A 21,411-nucleotide genomic window follows, 5' to 3' on the forward strand; every position below is an offset into this window, starting at 1 on the left:
TTTAATTGGTGTTTGTGTGTATGTGTACATACTGAGGAATAAAAATTGAATATTACAATATTTGTCTATTACAATATATGTGGTTGGTTTCCACACTTGTGCCGTAAAAATCAATTAGATTGTCCGCGTGCCTTCGCCGCGACGCTGACGTCAATCTCGGCATAACAATTCGAAGCACAGCTCCGAACTAAATAACATATATATACATGCATATTTCACATGACATATGTATATTATTGTTATTATTATTATAGTTATTGTTATTTCTAACTGAAAAAGTTAACACTCATTTCCTTATTAAATCTTTTCTACCTCAATACTTTTTGCATGCTTTCAATGCCTAAAATTTTATTTTTCTGTTTGTTAAGTAATGCAACATTCTTATATCTGTATATATATATATTGAATTTGGTCGGTATATTTAATTAATATAATATGCCAAATAAGTATTCTAAATTTATATCGTGTTTCACAAAGTAGTTATCAATTGTTTACTACTATATATCTATGTACATATTCAGACAATATACGCGCCAATTCACACAAAAATTTTAATCATACCAATATTTTCAATCAAACGTATATGATTATAACATATTTTTTACTTTTTTAAATTTCTACATTTTATTTGAATAATATTATTATTATCATTATTAACCCGCTTATATGCATCATATCTTTAAACACTTTCAACTCGATACACTCTTACATATATATTTATATACTTATACTTTTCCACGCAAATCTCTCGATTCAAGACATATTTTATTCTTTATAAAGTTATTGTCCTCGTTAAAAAATGTGATTAAAAATCACACTTAATTATTTTATTATTATTATTATTATTATTTTAAATGGTCGCAAACGGATTTTTTTTAATTCGGGTTTAAATAATTTCATAGCTATATATATATATATATATATATATATTTCAAGTTGTGTGAAAATATTGTACAATAATTACATTCTCGTTGAAATGATCAATAAAATATTGGCAGCGTGTGGTCATTGTTATCGAGAGAATTCCCGGGGAAGTAGAATAAAAAAAAAAAACAATCACATCGAGAAGTGTTGACTCCAACAGATATACATTTTTTTTTTAACCCCAGTGGAATTAACACAGTAGTTTAAAACATTCTGTGGATTATATACGATCACTTTTTTTTTTAAATATAATAAATATTATTCATAACAACAACAATAACAACAATAATAATAATAATAATAATAATAATAATAATAATGTGTTAATATTAAAACGGGTAGCTATTGAAAAGAGATAACAAAAGATTGAATACGGTCGAACGCATACACACTCCCACGTACACGGTAATATAATAATTAGTTATATGATAATAAAATTAATTAGTTATAATAATAATAATAATAATAATAATAATGATTATCATCCAGCTCTGCACGTAACAGCGAGTTTTAAGTATTGTTATTATAGCTCGTTCATACGCTATTTAAAAATAATATTATTTTTATTGCGAGTGGGACTTTTTATAATTGAGGGTTAGAGGATAATAATAACTTGAACGGCATTGAGTAGCCATAACAACATTAAATTATGTGTTAACAAGGCATCATGTCCGTACCACCACCACCTTGGCAGACCCACAAAGGAGCAATGAACGAGCCACAGAGAGACCGATGGCGTCAATGGTGAAGATCGTGAAGATCGTGAGGATGATCGTAACGATCGTCACACAGTGGTAACCCGGTCAACTTCGACGTAACGTACAGAACTGTCGCTTTGTCAGCAGATAACTTCTTTTCCATCTCCAATAATAGCTGTCTCTGATGATATACTTTTAAGTCGATGTTGTGAAATTGAACGGTTCGCTTTTCGGCGAATACACCGCCAAAAGATAAAGCACACAGAGCCAATTATTGTAACAAGTATTGAAGCACCAATAGCCAAATGTAAAGGAGGAAGTCGCAGCAGCATTGAACAGTGAGTAAGTGCTTCATCGTAACCAGACGGACAGTGAGAAGTACCGTCACACCACAATGATGTATTTATACAGGCATTCAATTCTGGACAACGTTGCTCACAATCACGCGGTAGACTTTCCCCCAGTTCGGCTATTGCCATTATTGATGATGGCCTATTAAATAATTATTATATTATTATCTCAATTATTATCAATTGTTATTATTATTATTTACCATCTTTTGGTTAGTTCAAGCCACGTAACAGAATAAGAATCAGCTTCATTCATAATAAATTCAACGGCAATTGTTCTGGTTGGATCAAAACGAGGTGCTAACATCATTGTTTTATGCTCAACAGACCAACCTTTACTAAACACTTGGACAACATTATGTCTTGAGTCTGATTCAGGCTTAGGACAGACCGAAACATTTACATTTCCGCCTGTGTGTACGATAATACGGTTGCTGGTTAAGCATTTACCACTGCTATTGTTGCTATTCATCACTATTCCATGTGTTTCTATGTACAGATATTGTCCCGGTCCTGGATCAATCAACCACGGATGGTGTTTGCAATTTTTCTTAAAGTAAAAGATATACTTGGTATTATTATTATTATTATTATTATTATTATTATTATTATTATTATCATCTACAATTAGATTAACAAAAAATATATAAACCTGGTCTTCATTTGTAAGGGGTAATTCGTATTTAATTTCCCCTGATGGCCCACGAACTCTTCGTTTCTGAAGACACGGGACGGCTTTTATGAAATCCCAAACACCCTCAAAGAAAATATTGTTGTAATCATCCAGAGCATTCATTGAGTGAATCGTAAAATGTACCTCAACAACATGGGATAATGATTTAATGTTTATAGGTAGTGATCGATTAGAGCAGAGACAGTCTCGCTGAATTGGCGCTGCATTCAACCAAGGCAGTTCCATCACCTTTTTATCATAATAAAAATAATATTAATAATAGATAATAATACATGTTTACAAAATCTACATAAGTTTTAGTTAAATCTCTTAGCCACGTAACTTTCTGACGAGTCGAGAACAAGAACAAGAACAAGAACAAGAGTAAAAACCATGCGGGCATATCAGAGTTGCATATAAATATCGATCGTTTCTTAAATTTAGTATAGTGCTAGAGGGTGTTGAGAACTAACTCTAATCACGAATTCAAGTTACTGCTCATGTTGAGAGTAATAAAGACACACGATGTTAATGTGTTGATGGTAACTGGTATGTACATCATATACATGCACACGTAAATACATATAACTTGTATAATATAAACATAGCTCGTGTCAGACAGTTCAGGATATTACGCGAAAGCTCGTTGCACATCTAGGTTAGACCAGATATACATCATCCTACTCTGTGTTCTTAGCATATCGATTTTTTTTTTTTTTTTTTTTTTTTTTTTTTTTTTTTCATACTTTTCAGCATGCACTCTTATTTATCATTGATTACATAGTTATATTTTTTTTTCTGTATTATTATGAGATTATATAATAACGATTGCGTGACAATTAGTAATGTAATAAAATTGCCTTGAGTGAGAAATTGCTGGAGCCAATACAGAGAAAACGATTATAGTCAATACTGGACACACTACGACATGTTCGATTCCCATTGAGAAGCTTATTGAATCGTAGTTTGACAACTTCATCCTGTTCACCCTCGAATCGATACACACAGCTAAAACAAGTTGAGTAATTTTTCATAAATATTTGTTGAATGTTGGAAAAAAAAATTCTTTTATCATGCAAATAACCTTATTATTACAAATATCGAGTTTTAAAGAGTCTTTTTTTATAGACGGAATAATCTATTTATCTCGTGATAAATTATAAAAAGGTGATTTATTACCTTAAATTTTTAGTACCCCCTCGGCCATAAAGAAAAATATTTCGCGGAGCTTGGAATTTCCGATCCGGGTACTGATCTCGATTTCTGCTGTAAAAGATCCGTGAACACGGTCCATTGCCGTACGGTTCACCATCATGATGAAGATCCACAAACTCATAAAGTGCACGAAAATTTACGGGCCTTGAAAAAATAAATAAAATTCGTTTTTTTTTATCTTCTATTTATGGGTATTTTAAATTTACTACAATTATATGCAAGATGTCTGAGTTTGCAAAATATTTTAAATTGCGTAGGCTAGGAAAAAAAAGGAAAAAAAAACAACGTATTATTGATTAAATTTATTGTTACCTGAGAGCTGTAGACTCAATCATACGTATCTCGATGGTGAGGCTATTACCAGAGGAAATAAAACCCTCAACAAGTGAGCAGGGTCGACTGGTATTTTGTAAAATAGCGTGGTCACAAGTTTTAGGGACTCGATCTTTACAGTATCTTGCTAATAGAGATGTATTGCTGGCTGGTCGTGCACCTACTGTCGTTATAGAGTCCCCTGTTCTCTCCATATATCTTAATCTTTCTTTTTCACTGAAATTTTAATTTAAAAATATAAATAATAATGATAAATGATAATAATAATAATAATAATAATAATAATAATAATAATAATAATAGGTGTTATAATACCAAGATATGTCATTGCAATCGGATAAAGGCATCATTTCTCCATCCCAAACGAAGAGAGTGGTATTGCAATCGTCGTCAGAGGCAGCGTTCTGTGAAGGAACAACTGTGGGGTTTGTTCCAATGTGAAACTTTAGTATCGAAAGCCAAACTCTGAACTGGGGTTGTGGTGGTTTGGGTGGAGGTTTTCTCCATACAGTTCCAGGCCGCGTCTCGGGAAATTTCGGAAGTGGTCTCGGTGGTGTAGGACTTGGTACAACTGGCCCAGCTCCGCGCAAATGATACAGACAAGTTGTGTTTCTTGGTAAAGTATGACTTGGTGAGGTTAGTACTCCGCCAGTATTACCTTTTAGCCAAAACTCACATCGTTTATTTTTTGCATAAGTTGGAGAGTCAGCATCGACAAACTTAACCTGTATAGTTATTAATAATTTATATAATTAATTTGATTGTAATAATAATAATAATAATAATAATAATAATAATAATTATTATTATTATTATAATAAAATAAAATGATAATTGTACTTGAACTTCAAGTTGAAATCCATGTAACGAGTGTGGTGGAGTGGGATGAAGAAAGGTGCCGTATGGTGAAGTGGTAAACTCGACAAGAATTTCAGCGCCGCTACTGGTAGCCTCAGGGACGGGTTCACCTCCACCGCAGAATTTAAGGATTACCGGATCACGAGTAGTATAGCCGTCGTAAATAGTCACGTAGTCTTGTACAACATCGCAGTCTTGCCAGAGACGAAGTTCTCGAGGTGGCGGCTCAGCTTGGCTGGCCGGCCGGGCTCGAACAGCAATTAGTTGTCCTCGTGGTTGTCGAACAGTTATAAGGGCATGTTTTCCCGGTGGAATTTCATGTTGTCGTACCTATTATTGTAATTATTTTCTTTTTTATTATTATTGTTATTATAGTATTATAGATAATATATAATGGTATAATAAACTTACAGCGTAATAGCATGTGAGATTACGTGGATAGAGACCAGGAAAATTTGGTGACTGCAATCGACACTTTTTTTTATCGCAATCGCTAAATATCCGCGAGCAGTATGTACCCGAAATTAGATCCCCGAGGTATTGTTGTTCGGGTACTGGTTTACTATCTCTAGATTGCTGCTCGTGTTCAACCGTTTCTACTAGCGGCGATGTCGACATCAACATTGTTGTATTTGAATATTCCGTCGAGAGTTGCTCCAGCTCCAATTCTGTTGTCGGCTGAGTTACTTGAGTCATTCCTATTATTATTATTATTATTATTATTATTATTATTATTATTATTTGATGATTAAGTATTGATGTAAATGAAAATAAAAATATTACCGACAAAAGGATTTCCATATCGAACTACTGCGTCGGATTTACGGATCATCTTATAAGCCATACGAAAGTCAAAGTTAAATCCCGTTTGATCTTGGCTTAATCTAAAAAGTCGGAGGGAAATGGTGACGATCGGCGTTTCACTGTAGTAAATTGCAGGACCCCAGGATGTGCCACACCACAACCCGCCAACATCGGGACGCTGAGCTTCTGATATTTGCAGTGATCCGTCAGGACATCCTTCCGCAGTAAAAGAGACGAATTTTCCAAGAGTAAAACTGTCAAAAGTCAGCTGACGACAGACATCAAACACTATTAATATACATATAATACAACTATTATTTTTATCATTATCATTATCATTATTATGATTGTATATAGAATAAATTTGTGAAAATTTTCCGGTATAATAATGATTTATAGGTGTTTTCTGGAGTGTTTCCAGTTGAATGACGATTGATACACACTTGACGTAAACTATGTGATAAAATATATCCCAAATTTACTTTTTTTTTTAAAAATAAAAGTTTTATCACGACATATTTCAAGAGGAATAAGAAAAATTGCTCGCAACATTATCACTGAGAGTGGATTATTAAAAATTCCTAGTTCGTGCAATCTATCTTTGGCATTCAATGTATTCTAGGCGAGAGAAGCATATATGTAGGCATTACCTGAACAATGTCCCCAAAGTTACCACCGACAGCATTGAATGTGAGCTTGCAGAAGTAAGGTACTTTGTCCTCTTTGGGTCGATGGAGTTCGAGGTAGTAAGTTTTCCCCACATCACCATAATAAGTTTTATTGCAAGCTGTAATTAATATCACACCATATACATCAACTATTTATATTTTATTTATTATCCCAATATTTACAGTATATAAAAGTCTATTATTATTATTATTATTATTATTATTACGCAAGGACGAGGATTTACGGTTGAGAGAATATAACAAGTTTGGAGAGTATGTTGGTGGTGATTCTACAGTGTAGCACAGATTAATCCACGTGGAGTTGATTCTATTGGATTCAAGAGCTAGCTATTTAGTATATGTATATAGTGATTGAGATCACAGGAAATGGAGAAGCCGGGTAAAGGGTTATATGGAACTAAATCCGTTTTCATAAGAGTAAAAGAGATAGAGCGACGTACATGCTGGTGATTGTATGAGCAGAGGGGAGAGAATGGCGAGCGGTTGTTAGGCGAGTGAATGCCGCCGCGAGCCTACAATGCTCGTCATTTCCAGTCTGATCTGTGATATACCAGTAGCTTGGCCATTTCTCCATCGCATTATTCTGTCATTTCTATTTGCTCCGTTTACACCATCACGATATTTTATTCATAACGTCGCCGTGTCAATTGAATTATTCATTAATATATACATCTATATTTATTTTTTATTTTTTTTATCTATTGACATCAATACAATAATGATCATGGTAATAATTTCTCAATTATGACAATTTTTTTTTTTTTTTTTTATTACACCTAAAGCTGAGATGTTAAATTTTGCTGAGAATTTAAAAAAAAATTAAGATTTTTAAACTTTTTTTTTCAACAATATAATATGGATTATTTATAACAAAAAGGTATTTCTTTGTGGGAAATTATTGAATTGAATGGTATACCTTGGTATAGTAGTTAGAGTAGGGTGAGGAGAATCGCACTATCCGATTATGCGAACGTGTATGTCGATAAAAACCCTGAGGGGAGAGTTACTAGTCGCAGTCGCCTACTGTGGTGCAGGGTTTCACAAACGGCTAATTGGTTGATGCGCCAACTCAGGAGCAATTATCTATTGCTTTTATATATACTCTTATTGATTTTTCACACAATATTATATTATAGTCACAGATTGACATAATAAACATTTATAAATTTAATCTTATTGTGATGAAGACATTATTCGCGACCTTTTAATTCCGGTAGTTTAAAATAATAATTGTTTTTGTGCTGATATTTAACTCACCTTTGTCATTTAATGTTGTTAAATTTTTATATAAAGAAATATAAATTGTAAAATATGACACATTGTTTCCTATTTTTATAAATGTTTAAATTATTATATTGATATTATAACTCAATGCCGGTTATTACTGCTGACTATGATGAGTCTGACTTGTGATTTAGTTTCACCACTTGGTAACTAAATTTCATTTGTTTTTGTCCTCTTATCTATTCCAACATTTGATTCTATAATTTCTCTTAAACTGTACGGCAAACAATAATTTAATAGACGAGAGATAAATGACATGTAGTTTTATTACTATTTGCGAATAATAATGTAGATGGTAGATGTACATAAAAAATAATTATAGTGTAACCAGTATATTAATAACCAACGGGACGTATTCAAATATACATAAAGTTTCACCTGACGGATATGTGACTTTAGCCACTTGGGAATACCTCGTGTCCAAGCACTTTATTTTTCTTTATCAAACACAATTTAAACACGAGTATAACCCGACTACTGAGGGCACTCAACCTTTTCTTATATGGGTTTATTTATATTATTTTCAGAGTAAATAATTTAAAGTTGTATATTTCTGTTATTATTCAAATGATGACGGTTTAATTAATGATGAAAAATAATTATGCTGAGGTACAGTGAGTAAAAGAATTTGATATTTGCTTCATTAGTAGTACATGATTGAATGCGCGATGAATTTTATCCTATATATGGAGGAGGGAAAACCTCTCATAAAGCTACCCGTCCCTTTCACGCATCTATATCTCACGATAGTACCCTGCTGCGTTCAAGTAGTGTGTAGTCAAGATTGAAAACAAAAAAAAAGAGAAAAGAGAAAAAAATTTCTATAGTATTAATTTCAAGCGGTCGACGAGACAACCCTTCGAGCAGGTTACTTGTACGTACCTCATCGAGGGTGCACGGTTTCATCTTTTCTCTAGTCCCCCTGTCATTTTTTTTTTCTTTACTTTTTGCGCCTGGTCATTCGTTTTCTATCCGTACGTGCATTATTTTCACGAGTATCACGATAAAGTAGAAAGAAAAAAAAAGGTATGATAAAAAAGTGCTGTGATTGCACAAATCCAACGAAAGCTTTAATGAAATCTGTAATACATATATATATATATATATATATATATATATATATATATATATATATATCTATAGAGCTTACTCGTACAAAGTCGAAATACCAATGAATTCCAACTAGATTTTTCCAATTTCGAACAAAATAACAGCGAGATGTTTTAAAATTATAAGAAAAAAAAATTTTTTATTAACAAATTTAATTTATTTTACTTAATTTGATGCCTATGGATGATTTATAACTCATTTTAGGACGCAATCAATATGTAAAATGAAAAAAAAATTGGTCCTGGGTCAGGCTCTCAGAGGGCCACTTTTGTGTTGTAAGCCGCTGTGATATGTTGTAAATAACATTGGAAAAATAAAATATTGTTTGATTATCAGAATAATTGTGGGCTCGTCTCATTGTGTAAACCTTGCTCTTGATTATGTGGTGCTGAGCTATAATGTGGAGCTCTGCCGAAGACGTGCCAGACAAAGTACAGAGAGTATACTATAGTATAAGAGGGTGGACGGGCCATACACCGTAGAGTTTACTGTATTGAGAATAAAAGTATAGATATATGTATGTAGTATAAAGAGTATGACCTAAATGTTGGCCGTTGGCTGGCGTTTGGCCAGTTGGCTATGTCTGCCCACAGCCCGCAACCTTACGTACACATACACACATATACACACAAATATATATATATATAAAGTGATCCGCGCGAATCAACCAAGTGCAACCAAGCTGCACATGCTCTTTACTTTTATATTTTTCTATCCCTCTCTTATTTTATTTTATTATTTTATCAACTGTCATATCCATTTGTTTTTTCAATTATCAATTAATTATTCGAGTTAATTTTATTCTGGTGTATAATATAATAGTATATCATGAAATGGTATCATATTTAAATTGAACCAATTATTGCAATCATTGATAATGAGCATCAGTATATTAAATATCACATATGAGGTTTGATAATAGTAATAAAACATCAAATAAATATTATAATTGGTGATCAAATTTTTTTTTATTGTCGTTAAAGGAGACTAATTTGATTATTGTCTTTTTTTTTTTCATGTATATTATCGATGATTATTCAATAACAATAAAGTAAAAAAAAAAAAAAAAAAAAAAAAGAGTTGCCGGTAGAGTTTTCTAGCACAATAATAGCGGTTAACTGGCCGTGTACTCGTGCCATAAAGGTGAATATCTTAGAATGTTTTAGAATGTCTTAGAATGTCTTAGAATGCTAGAATGATGGTTATACGTGCAGTGAATTTATATAAAACCGCTGGAAGAAATTTTATCAGTTATATACCTGCACGTATGTGTACCTATCTATATGTACATATACAAGCCACTCTATATAGATAGATCTTATTGGAGTTGGCTACATATTTCATTTGCAGTGTGTACAACTACTGTACTGTTTAACATAGCTTTTTACTAAATTACTGCAGACAGAAACATAAGAGAAAACGCTGATTGATTTTTTTTTTATTTTTCAATCCAATATTTTTGCAATAATATTTTCATAAACACATCCTGTTATTGTTATTACTATATTTATTTTTAAAAAAATAATTTTATAAATTAATCCTCTTTTGTAAAGTTATTTTTATGTGATCTAAAGTCTGACTTAATCCATAGTTTCTCTCCTTTGTTTGACATTAAACAGTAATTTATTAAATTTATAAAAGAAAATAAAAAAATAAATTTGTTCTTTTAAACTTAATTGTTTGAAAATATAATAAATTATAAAATATATAAATAAAGCTGATAACAATAACAACAACAACAATAATAATAATGATATATAATATACTTACGGGAGCATGCTCGTTGCTCATCGCTTCCGTCGCCGCAGTCGTCCAAGGCATTGCATACTTTATTGAGCGTAATACATCTTCCGTTCCCGCATTGGAATTCACTTTGTCGGCAGCAAAATACTGTGGCAGTTGTTAAAATAGTAATACGCAAAAACCAATACATATCTGTAATTATAATTACAAAATTAAAATAATTATTTTATCGGTTTTTTACTTTTATATTTGTATTAAATCGGGGATAGGAATGATTTATGTACATAAAAAATATCCAATCACGGGTCACCGAGAATTGAGTTGTATAAGTTGTCGGATTGTTCCTATACACATATAACAAGATAGATTGTATACCATATTAATGATACATATTCACTTGTAAAGTAAACAAAGGATAAGTACCGACTGTTGTAATCACTGAGGATTAAATATTGAGAAATGAGTCGACAGCAGAGTAACAGAAACAAAAATAAAATAAATGGTAGAAATTAAAAGAAAAAAACAAAGTAATACAATTGGCGTTAATTTATAAGAATCCTTTGGCATTTTCAGTATATACGCTCTGGCAACTAAAGAAATTTACTTCCTGTTAACTTTGCTATTAAAATTTTTCATAATTTTTTCTTTCTTTTGCCTGGGGTAAATTTGTCGTTTATTCAGCATTGCGGAATTAAAGCATTCGTGAATAAAGTTAGTTGCATAATTTTTTTTTTCTTCCGGCAGAATTATTAACGACTTTTTTCAAATAAATAAAATAAAAATTATCTTAAAAGTATTAGCATTATCTGGGAAAATAAAAAATCAGGTTAAAGTAAGGCCTGGGTATTCATTAAAAGCGGTTAGATATCTGGTTTAAGCTGGTATAGTTATATTTTCCTTTTTAATTTGTTATACTATTACTATACTTTTGGGTATATTTAGCGATTTGCTTTCACCCAGCGTATTCGCAATATGAGTTTAAAAGTGTTGTACACGTACTCTCGAAAGCTCTTTGATGTGTATGAATAGTTATAAAATTATTTAACTTTGCGCAATAACAACTGTTAAGAGTGTATATCGCATGTTGACTTTTTAAGAATCCTCATCTAAATGTAATTAAATTTTTATTTTTATTTTTTCTGTAGGAAAAAGAAGGATACATTATTGTTAGATTCTTTGATAACAAATAAACAAGTATAAAATATAAATTAAGATGTGAGCAAGTATTTTATCCAGGTCCTTTCATCCTCTTTTTTTGTTTCTGCTCGGTTGTGTTTGTGTCTAACAAAAGATGTATATATTTTTCACGTGTCTGCAGTAAAATATAGTACGTGACATGGGAATGATGTTACTATTTCGAGTAGTTTTTCTCGGTTGTACATCACACTGACAAAATATCACCAGTGGTATATGTCAGTGTATGGTCAGTGTATGGTAGTCGATGCCTACATCTCTCAACATTACAGTATATATACTAAAAAATTCGAGAGATAGAGTATATCATTCGAGTAGTCAGTTACTGAATACTCGAGGAAATGTCACCAACTATCACTTTCAATTATCTATCGCGACAGGTATTTTTATACTTTTTTTAATTTTTATTATTTTTCTCCTCAATTTAACGCTGACCAGTGTGCAATATAAATGACTTAGTGCTCGCTGTTGGCGCTAAACTATCAAGTATACCAAGATCTTTATATATATTTATATATTTATATATTTATATATTTATATTGTGAAAAGGGTACCGTGGTGGTCCAGCACGCGCGCGGACCAACTCAGGGATGAGACTTTTGCTCGCTTACTCGATCAATACTACTACCGCGCGCGCCATTCAACTCTTGAGTATCTACAGTGAATAGAGGAATATAGGAATAGACGTTAACCTTCATACTTGTATTAAGACTTTCGATATCCAACTACATACAACACACTCATGCTACATCATCATTTTTCTGTATAAATAAAAATTTTATTTAAACTTAATTGTTATCGTATTTGTTACAATGATTGTTTGGTTTTAAGTTATAATTACTGTCAATTACGCAATTGCGTTGCGTATAGGTAATATTAGACAAGAAAAAACTTAAATATCTATGAAAATTATTTTTGGCTTTTTAGCTCATGGCATATGAGTTAGTGATTAGGCCAGCCGGCAGTAATTTTTTAATTTTTTTGATTTTATGGTCCTTGGAGAGCTACGGCTCTAAATAAACCTATATAATTAATATACAGATAATCCAACCTTATATATTTATAAATTATATATAAATTTTGTAAACAAGTTTATAAAAAAATAAGTATCTTGGGAGTTTAAAATTTACGTTAAAGTTTCTCAAGTTTATCTCTAATGTTGGTGTAACGAAAAATATATATGTTGTTATTGTTGTTGTTTTTGTAGTTGGTAGAGTTACGTATACACTTTTTAACATGACTAAATCTCAGGTTTTTTGTGACTTAACGATAGGATAAACTTTTATTTATATCTTTAACAAATAAGATAAAATTTTTATCAGATATTTAATTTAAATGAGGTTGGTGACTTAAATAAATGTATTATCTATGTTTGATAAATTTAAATAGACTATAAATATATTTTTTCTGTGTTAACGTTTTTTGAAGCAAAAGTGTAAAGCGATTGTGTGCGAATGCTTACACATGGCTGGCTCATATAATTCTGTATAGATGAGCAGGGGTTAGCGTGATATCTAAAGCTGTGAACAAACCAAGTAGGATGAGAATGAGAAGGAGTTAAAGAATGAGAGAGTAAGAGAACCAAGAGGTTGGTTACACCCTGCAGTATGCAGTATGCAGTATGCAATATCCAGGGTGAAAAAAAATAACCGAGAGTAAGCGCCGTCAGCGTTCGTTGTGTGTGATATCGTCGTGTGTGATCATGTGCTACTACTACTGCATCAGTAGTTTTATATACTAAAAGAGTTGAACCAAGTGGCAACGCAAAGAATCATGCAAGTATATTATGCTAGTAAATGCACCCCCCCCCCTCCAAGTATTATGTATAATGGAAAATAAAAAAAAAAAAATAAAAAATAAAAGAAAAAAAGATTTTAACATAAATAATATCACGTGTAATATAATTTGATATTAACATTTTCTGAATATACTAGTAAACAGTAAATTTTTTTGAATTAAATGTGCTGAGAGTATGTAAACTCCTGTTATAACAGGATACTCTTTCTGTTTCATTATACTCGCTCTGCTCATTTATTCGCTCAACTCACTAGGTATACATAGATATCGTAATTGCACGAATATAATAATAATAATAATAATAATATGAGCATACGTTTTACGTCTCAAAATCCAATAAATTTACAGAGACGGGAATTTTTTTTATGTACCCTTCAGACACTATGAATCCTCTTGTGACGCTTTATACACATCATACAGTTTCACATTAAAACATTTCTCATTTCAAATAAATTTTATATCAAATATCTTTTATTACATTCTTTTATTTTTAATATACATATACTATGTATCATATTCAATTATAATTAAGATAAATATACCACTAAATTATCAATAATGATGTGTAATAAAATCCGATAATATATTATTTTGATAATATTATAATTATTTATGAAAGATGCTTGTAGATAAATATTATTATTATATTATATATAATATGTATAACACATACTCAAACTTGAGACGTTTTATTAAATGAGAGAGTGAATACTTGCCCGCGTCGCGTACCGCATTCGTCAACAATACTTGAGTGTTACTCACTTTACTCATCAGTAAATTCAAAGACTTTTCATTATATATATATATATATATTGTGTGGGTACACCTACACCATATAGAAATAGTATATTGCAAGCAATCTACCATAAACTATGTCTTTTTAACGCTCTGTTGCCTAACAATGTTTAACTATTTAACCAATTACACACTTTAATACTCTTTTATAATATATATCACTCGACTAAATCCACAACATATATCATGTGTAATACTTTACGGCTGATCATGTTGTCAGCAGCAACAATAAAATACTTTTAATAATAGAATTTTTGAGCTCTACTGTGTATGTATATTTCCTCTAATGTAAATTGAAAACTTTAATCAATATAAAAAGTTATTTTAATCAGTATGCTTTGAGTTACTCGTAAAAAAGTATTGGTAATCTTTTATGATTATTTAAAAAAGTTATTTCCGGATGTGCAGCATACGAAAACTGAGTATATGTGTAATAAAAATTTTGTCGGACGATCTTTAGAGTAAATAGATCTATTGAAGTGAACTTGGGGTCGAGAGCATATTTACCGAGACTTTAGTCTATTTAAATTTAAAAATAAATCAATCACGTTCTGAGTTATTAAGAAATAAAATTAAAAACAAATTTTTTAATCAAACTTTTTATAACAACTCTTAAGCCGGTTTAATAACTCTCTCTTCCTGTCTTCCTCACTAACTTTACTCTCATTTCCTCTATAATAAATATATACATATATACAAGTTATGGAGTAAAAAAATCAAGATATTTTATAAAATTACATGTAATATTGATTTTTTTTTTTTTTTTTTTTTATGGTGTTCGGTCACTGGCTGTAAAAATAGCCTTTGAAAATATACAATGACTACAAGTTATTGCTGTTTCCTTAGTATATAAGGTACGTAGAAATTATAAATTTATATGAGACATAGGTCAGAATATATTCTTATAACTTGTATAACAACTAAATTTTGTTTTATATGTTATTATCTGTTGATGAAACTTTTGGTTATTTAAAAGTAACTACAATAATTAGGTCATATATATATTTATAAGTTTAAAGCAATTGAAACTGTGGAATAACTAATCAATGATGTCCCTTACAATCAATAGTATACTAATTTGTTAAAAAATAAATTTTAATATTAATGTTGTTTGTTAAGTATAGTTAAAATAATTAAAGTTCAGAGACCTCATTAATTGTGATTGGTGACTGGTGAGAGTAAAAGTAGCGCGATGCGGCATAGAGCTTTTTTGCCTTTGCGGAAACTCTATCTAGCTCTCAGGCACGCGATGATAATGAACAAGAGAGTAAGGTGGCAGTAGCAGTAGCGGTGGCAGTGGCGACGGCTTTAATTGGACAGCCATCGTCTTTTATAACCATCGCCATCACTATTTGATTTATATTTAATATCTTCAGCTTATTTATTTATTTATTTATTTATATTTTTTATATTTTTCCCTTTTTTTCATCGATATAAAATAATTTAAGTTTAATATTCTACTTATTAAAGTTATATTTAAAGTTTTTTGTGGATGCAGAGAAGCATATACTAATCGATTGTTCAAAGTTAATTACTTATATAAGAATTTAACTAATAAATGCTTTAGTTTTATAAAACAAAAAAATTAAATTAAAACTTTTTTCACAAACTTTAAATTTTGTTTTAATTACTAGTAATGCTAGTAGTTTACTATTATTATTATTATTATTAATATCCGTAATATTATATTAATAATGTCCAATACATCTTATTATTATTATTTTTATCCACTACTTGATGACAAAGCTTTAGCTCGCCACCTCAAGTCTATCATATTCCTTACGTTCTAATAACAATTAATAACCTATCGATTTTTTTTTCTATCGCTTATTTCTATATAAAAATAAATTTCTTAAAAAATAATATTACGTGTGGTGATTAAATTTTAAATGTCTAATAGATATAAAAATGAAAGATGATTTTGATTGGTTAGAGTACAAGTATGAAACACCTCTAGGGGTTAACGTATGTCCAGCATGATATGATCAAACTACCGCCGATTGCCGATACGATCATTCAACTATGCATAATGCATATCTATGTGGTTGTTTGGTTGACGGACATATCGGATTCGTCCTACCAGCTATCAGCATCTATATGTGAACCAACGAGCTGAGGTTTACACCAACCTATATTCGACAAAGTTCTAATGTTGACGCTAATGTAATTTTAGTCACGTTTACGAAGACAACTGACTTACACTCAATAAAAAGTAATCCTTGATTAATTACTTTTTTCCTGTTATTATAAATCCCCGATTTATAATATAATATTTATTATTCACTAGGCTTGTACCAATGTGCAAATATAATATATTTATTTATCAGTGATCGAGCTTTTTTATATTGTATATGTATAATATTCAAAGAGTACTCTTTTACGTAAATTCACCCGACAGTCAGCTCAAATATTCGAGTTATAATCTTTTAGTTTTGCCATTGACGATTAATTGCGGACGATTGAGTGAAATGAATATTTTAAAATTGCTCTGTGTTGGTATGCGACAGATATTTTTAATATATTTGTTGTAGATGGACGCATAAAGTCATGGTGATTATCAGCGAAAAACTACCGAGGGCCAATGGCTAGAACTTATCCATACCTACATTCTCCATGAGCGGGTGGACAAACGTACTGACTCGTACCAACGAGTTCCTAGGTTTTTTTAAATCATCCGCAACCATGGGGAATAAAAGAGCATATTTTACTGCCGTAATACAGCAATAGTTATAAAATAAATAAGTCATTTTTCAGTGTATAAACAATTACCATCATGTAATTATTATTTATTACCTGTTTGCTTTTCGTACAAATTCATTTCTAAAATGGCACAGACATGTTTTTAATTTATCTGAGCGCGCGTATTATATACATGTATATACCATACAAAAATAAAAAAAATATATATATATATATATATATACAGATATTTTACACGCATCAAAAAATAGGACAAAGTAGTTGAAAACCGAGAGTAGTTACACAGCGTTGCTCTTAAAAGAGATAGTTTTTTAAAGATTTAAAGTTAAATAAAAACTTGAGATGATGCGTTACCGCCCGCGAGCAAATATTAAACGTAATTTAATTTTATCGCGTGTACATTTCATGCTCGAGTATTTCATTAACTAACATCTAAAATAATTTAACGTGAATAAATTAAATATTGAGAATTTTTTGAAACATCACTCATTCCGAGGAGTTATTTTTTTTATAATACAAAATATTAAATATGAATGCCCATGACTATAATTTATTCCATTACATATTTTTACAACAATCATATTTCTTCAGCACACTATGTACTCGGTCAATTGTATATATGTATAGTTAAAAAAAAAAAAACTTTTACATAATTAATAAACAACATCATAGTCTGTGCGAGAACTAACGATACTGATTTTTCTATTATATTAATTATTTTACGGCATAATAATTTTTAATATTAATTTAGGAAAAATTTTATGAGCTTAAAATTAATAACTATCGACACTAATAACTCACGTAGCGAGATGAAGGTAATTTATATTATAATCTCTGTAAAATTTATTACATTATGTAATTTTGTGATTAAATAATCAATCATATTACTTATTAATAAATTATTGCTATGTATTTATAGTCTTATATGTTCTCAAACATCTATATTATGCATTATCAACGATATATCATCATAAAAAAATTAAATACTTTTCTATCTACTGATTAATAAAAAAATATATATCTAACAAAAACTAACTGAACTGTGGAGACAGATTAAAATAATAAAAGAATCTAGTTATCTAGTTTTAATAATTTCCACGTTAAAATACTTACTTTCGATTGTCTGTGACGGAGTTATAAGATGTAATTATTTCAAAGATCGCTAAGTTTTAATACTGGTTAATTATTGTGCATTTAAATTCTTGTCATTTGCTGTAAAAATAAAAAAAATAACGTATGTATATCTGATGTAAGGGAGTTATAACATACATGTTAAGTAAATATACTTGTCTCGTGATATAAAGAAAAATAAAACTTTGAGAGTCGAGAAAAACTGTAGAAATCATAATGCGTTTAATCGTTCACGGCCAAGGACTAAAAGCTAAAATACTTTTGCGTATGAGAAACTCAACTTAAATGTCTTCTTGGGGGCAATTGGTTTTCAGTTAAAAGTACGATCAAGAAAATATAACTCTGATATTAATGTATTAATTTTTTTATATCAACAGAAATAAATAGAAGTCACACGTGTATACACTATTAATAAATTGTTTGACCAGTAGATATTACGCTTAATTTCCATCGGAGGAAAATAAAAATACTGCTGATAATTAATTGGTGTTTATTTAAAAAATATTATCTAGTGAATTTTGATAAGTGTAGAAGGTAGAGGGTACGTCTAAAGATTATAAACCAACTCTGCATAATTATAATAAGATAAATAGTTTATTCACCATAAAGATGTTATGAGAATTTATTTATTTCCACGGATAAAATACTTAAGTGACATTGTGGTTTTTATATACATATATGTATTGACTTAGCTAGTAACTATGAAGAATAGACATGTAACATACTGACTGTGATGTTTGATTAAAATAAAAATGCTGATACTGATAAATAAAATACTAGTCTGCTGTGTTTGTAATTAACGAATAAATATTTATCGTATGATAGACCTCGATTATAAAAAAATACGTACAGTTAAAAGAAGGAAGGAGCGTAAGGGCGCTCCTGCACGGCTGGCTGTGATGCGACTGCGAGAGCGAGCCGTGCAGAAGCGGCAGTGAGCTTGACCTAGTTTGCTATGGTCGGAATGTGCGCGGTAGTGTACGCTATCGCGACGCGGGTCTCACTGAGCTCCGATTCTCAACCAAGTCTCCTCGATTATTCGACCCCGCCATCGGCGAGTTACCGCTAGCAGCACCACCAGCACCAGCAGCAGCAACCCCTTGCAACCCTGTACTGCTACTGCCAGAACTGTTGTAGTGATCGTTCCGCGCAAAAGCACCGATAACTACCTGGAGCAACCACCACTACTATCCTCTACTACCCTCTACTGTGCTTTTCTATGCTCAACACTCTATATTGATTACTGTGCGCAGTGATGCTACCTAAAAATCGAAGCTTCTTTCGCTCTACACCATGTTAAAGCAATACATGTATATATATAACAAACGTATACAATTGATAACAACGCGTCACCGTCCACGCACACTAAGACTCTGAGGAAAGGCAACATACTATTTCAACCGTATAGATTTATATATTTAAGTTTACATAGTTCAAAAAATTTTGGATTAGTCGTCTTCAGGATTAATTTTCCATAGATATGATAACCTGCGGATAGAATATAATCAGATCAAATGTCGCAGATCGTTTAGTACGTGACCGACGCAAGCAGATGACACTGTCTGTCTTCCTATTAAGAGTAGCCCGTAACTTTGCTCCTGTTGGGAATAACCCATCACAATATAAACGTTTTTTGTTCATTATGATGCCCTCTAGTAGGAAAAGCCATAAAAAGTACTAGAAATAATTTATTTTGTGAGTTGAGACCCATATGAGTGTTGGTAGCCATGGGTATAGGATATTCTCCATGAAGAGTAGCCCGTAACTTTGCTCCTGTTGGGAATAACCCATCACAATATAAACGTTTTTTATTCATTATAATGCCCTCTAGTAGGAAAAGCCATAAAAAGTCCTAGAAATAATTTATTTTGTGAGTTGAGACCCATATGAGTATTGGTAGCCATGGGTATAGGATATTCTCCATGAAGAGTAGCCCGTAACTTTGCTCCTGTTGGGAATAACCCATCACAATATAAACGTTTTTTGTTCATTATGATGCCCTCTAGTAGGAAAAGCCATAGAAAGTCCTAGGAATAATTTATTTTGTGAGTTGAGACCCATATGAGTATTGGTAGCCATGGGTATAGGATATTCTCCATGAAGAGTAGCCCGTAACTTTGCTCCTGTTGGGAATAACCCATCACAATATAAACGTTTTTTGTTCATTATGATGCCCTCTAGTAGGAAAAGCCATAAAAAAACCTAGGAATAATTTATTTTGTGAGTTGAGACCCATATGAGTATTGGTAGCCATGGGTATAGGATATTCTCCATGAAGAGTAGCCCGTAACTTTGCTCCTGTTGGGAATAACCCATCACAATATAAACGTTTTTTGTTCATTATGATGCCCTCTAGTAGGAAAAGCCATAGAAAGTCCTAGGAATAATTTATTTTGTGAGTTGAGACCCATATGAGTATTGGTAGCCATGGGTATAGGATATTCTCCATGAAGAGTAGCCCGTAACTTTGCTCCTGTTGGGAATAACCCATCACAATATAAACGTTTTTTGTTCATTATGATGCCCTCTAGTAGGAAAAGCCATAAAAAAACCTAGGAATAATTTATTTTGTGAGTTGAGACCCATATGAGTATTGGTAGCCATGGGTATAGGATATTCTCCATGAAGAGTAGCCCGTAACTTTGCTCCTGTTGGGAATAACCCATCACAATATAAACGTTTTTTGTTCATTATGATGCCCTCTAGTAGGAAAAGCCATAGAAAGTCCTAGGAATAATTTATTTTGTGAGTTGAGACCCATATGAGTATTGGTAGCCATGGGTATAGGATATTCTCCATGAAGAGTAGCCCGTAACTTTGCTCCTGTTGGGAATAACCCATCACAATATAAACGTTTTTTGTTCATTATGATGCCCTCTAGTAGGGAAAGCCATAGAAAGTCCTAGGAATAATTTATTTTGTGAGTTGAGACCCATATGAGTATTGGTAGCCATGGGTATAGGATATTCTCCATGAAGAGTAGCCCGTAACTTTGCTCCTGTTGGGAATAACCCATCACAATATAAACGTTTTTTGTTCATTATGATGCCCTCTAGTAGGAAAAGCCATAGAAAGTCCTAGGAATAATTTATTTTGTGAGTTGAGACCCATAT

The 21,411-nt window shown here is 31.4% G+C and overlaps 1 protein-coding gene across 1 annotated transcript; it reads right to left on the reverse strand.

Moving 5' to 3' along the window:
- On the reverse strand, window positions 1-19,265 carry LOC103579250 (uncharacterized). The gene is made up of 14 exons (XM_008560607.2): window positions 19,149-19,265; window positions 18,281-18,379; window positions 10,709-10,873; window positions 6,506-6,642; window positions 5,835-6,123; window positions 5,463-5,749; window positions 5,034-5,381; window positions 4,509-4,918; window positions 4,173-4,409; window positions 3,825-4,004; window positions 3,506-3,653; window positions 2,625-2,894; window positions 2,176-2,522; window positions 1-2,114 (listed from the first exon to the last, which is right to left on the reverse strand). Exons 3-14 carry the CDS (start codon window positions 10,869-10,871, stop codon window positions 1,763-1,765), a joined length of 3,168 nt encoding a protein of 1,055 aa, XP_008558829.1. The 5' UTR covers window positions 10,872-10,873; window positions 18,281-18,379; window positions 19,149-19,265; the 3' UTR covers window positions 1-1,762.
- Between the last annotated feature and the right edge of the window lie 2,146 nt (window positions 19,266-21,411).

The sequence above is a fragment of the Microplitis demolitor genome, chromosome 3 (assembly GCF_026212275.2).
Source record: "Microplitis demolitor isolate Queensland-Clemson2020A chromosome 3, iyMicDemo2.1a, whole genome shotgun sequence".
In the NCBI taxonomy this organism is placed as follows: Eukaryota; Metazoa; Arthropoda; class Insecta; order Hymenoptera; family Braconidae; genus Microplitis; species Microplitis demolitor.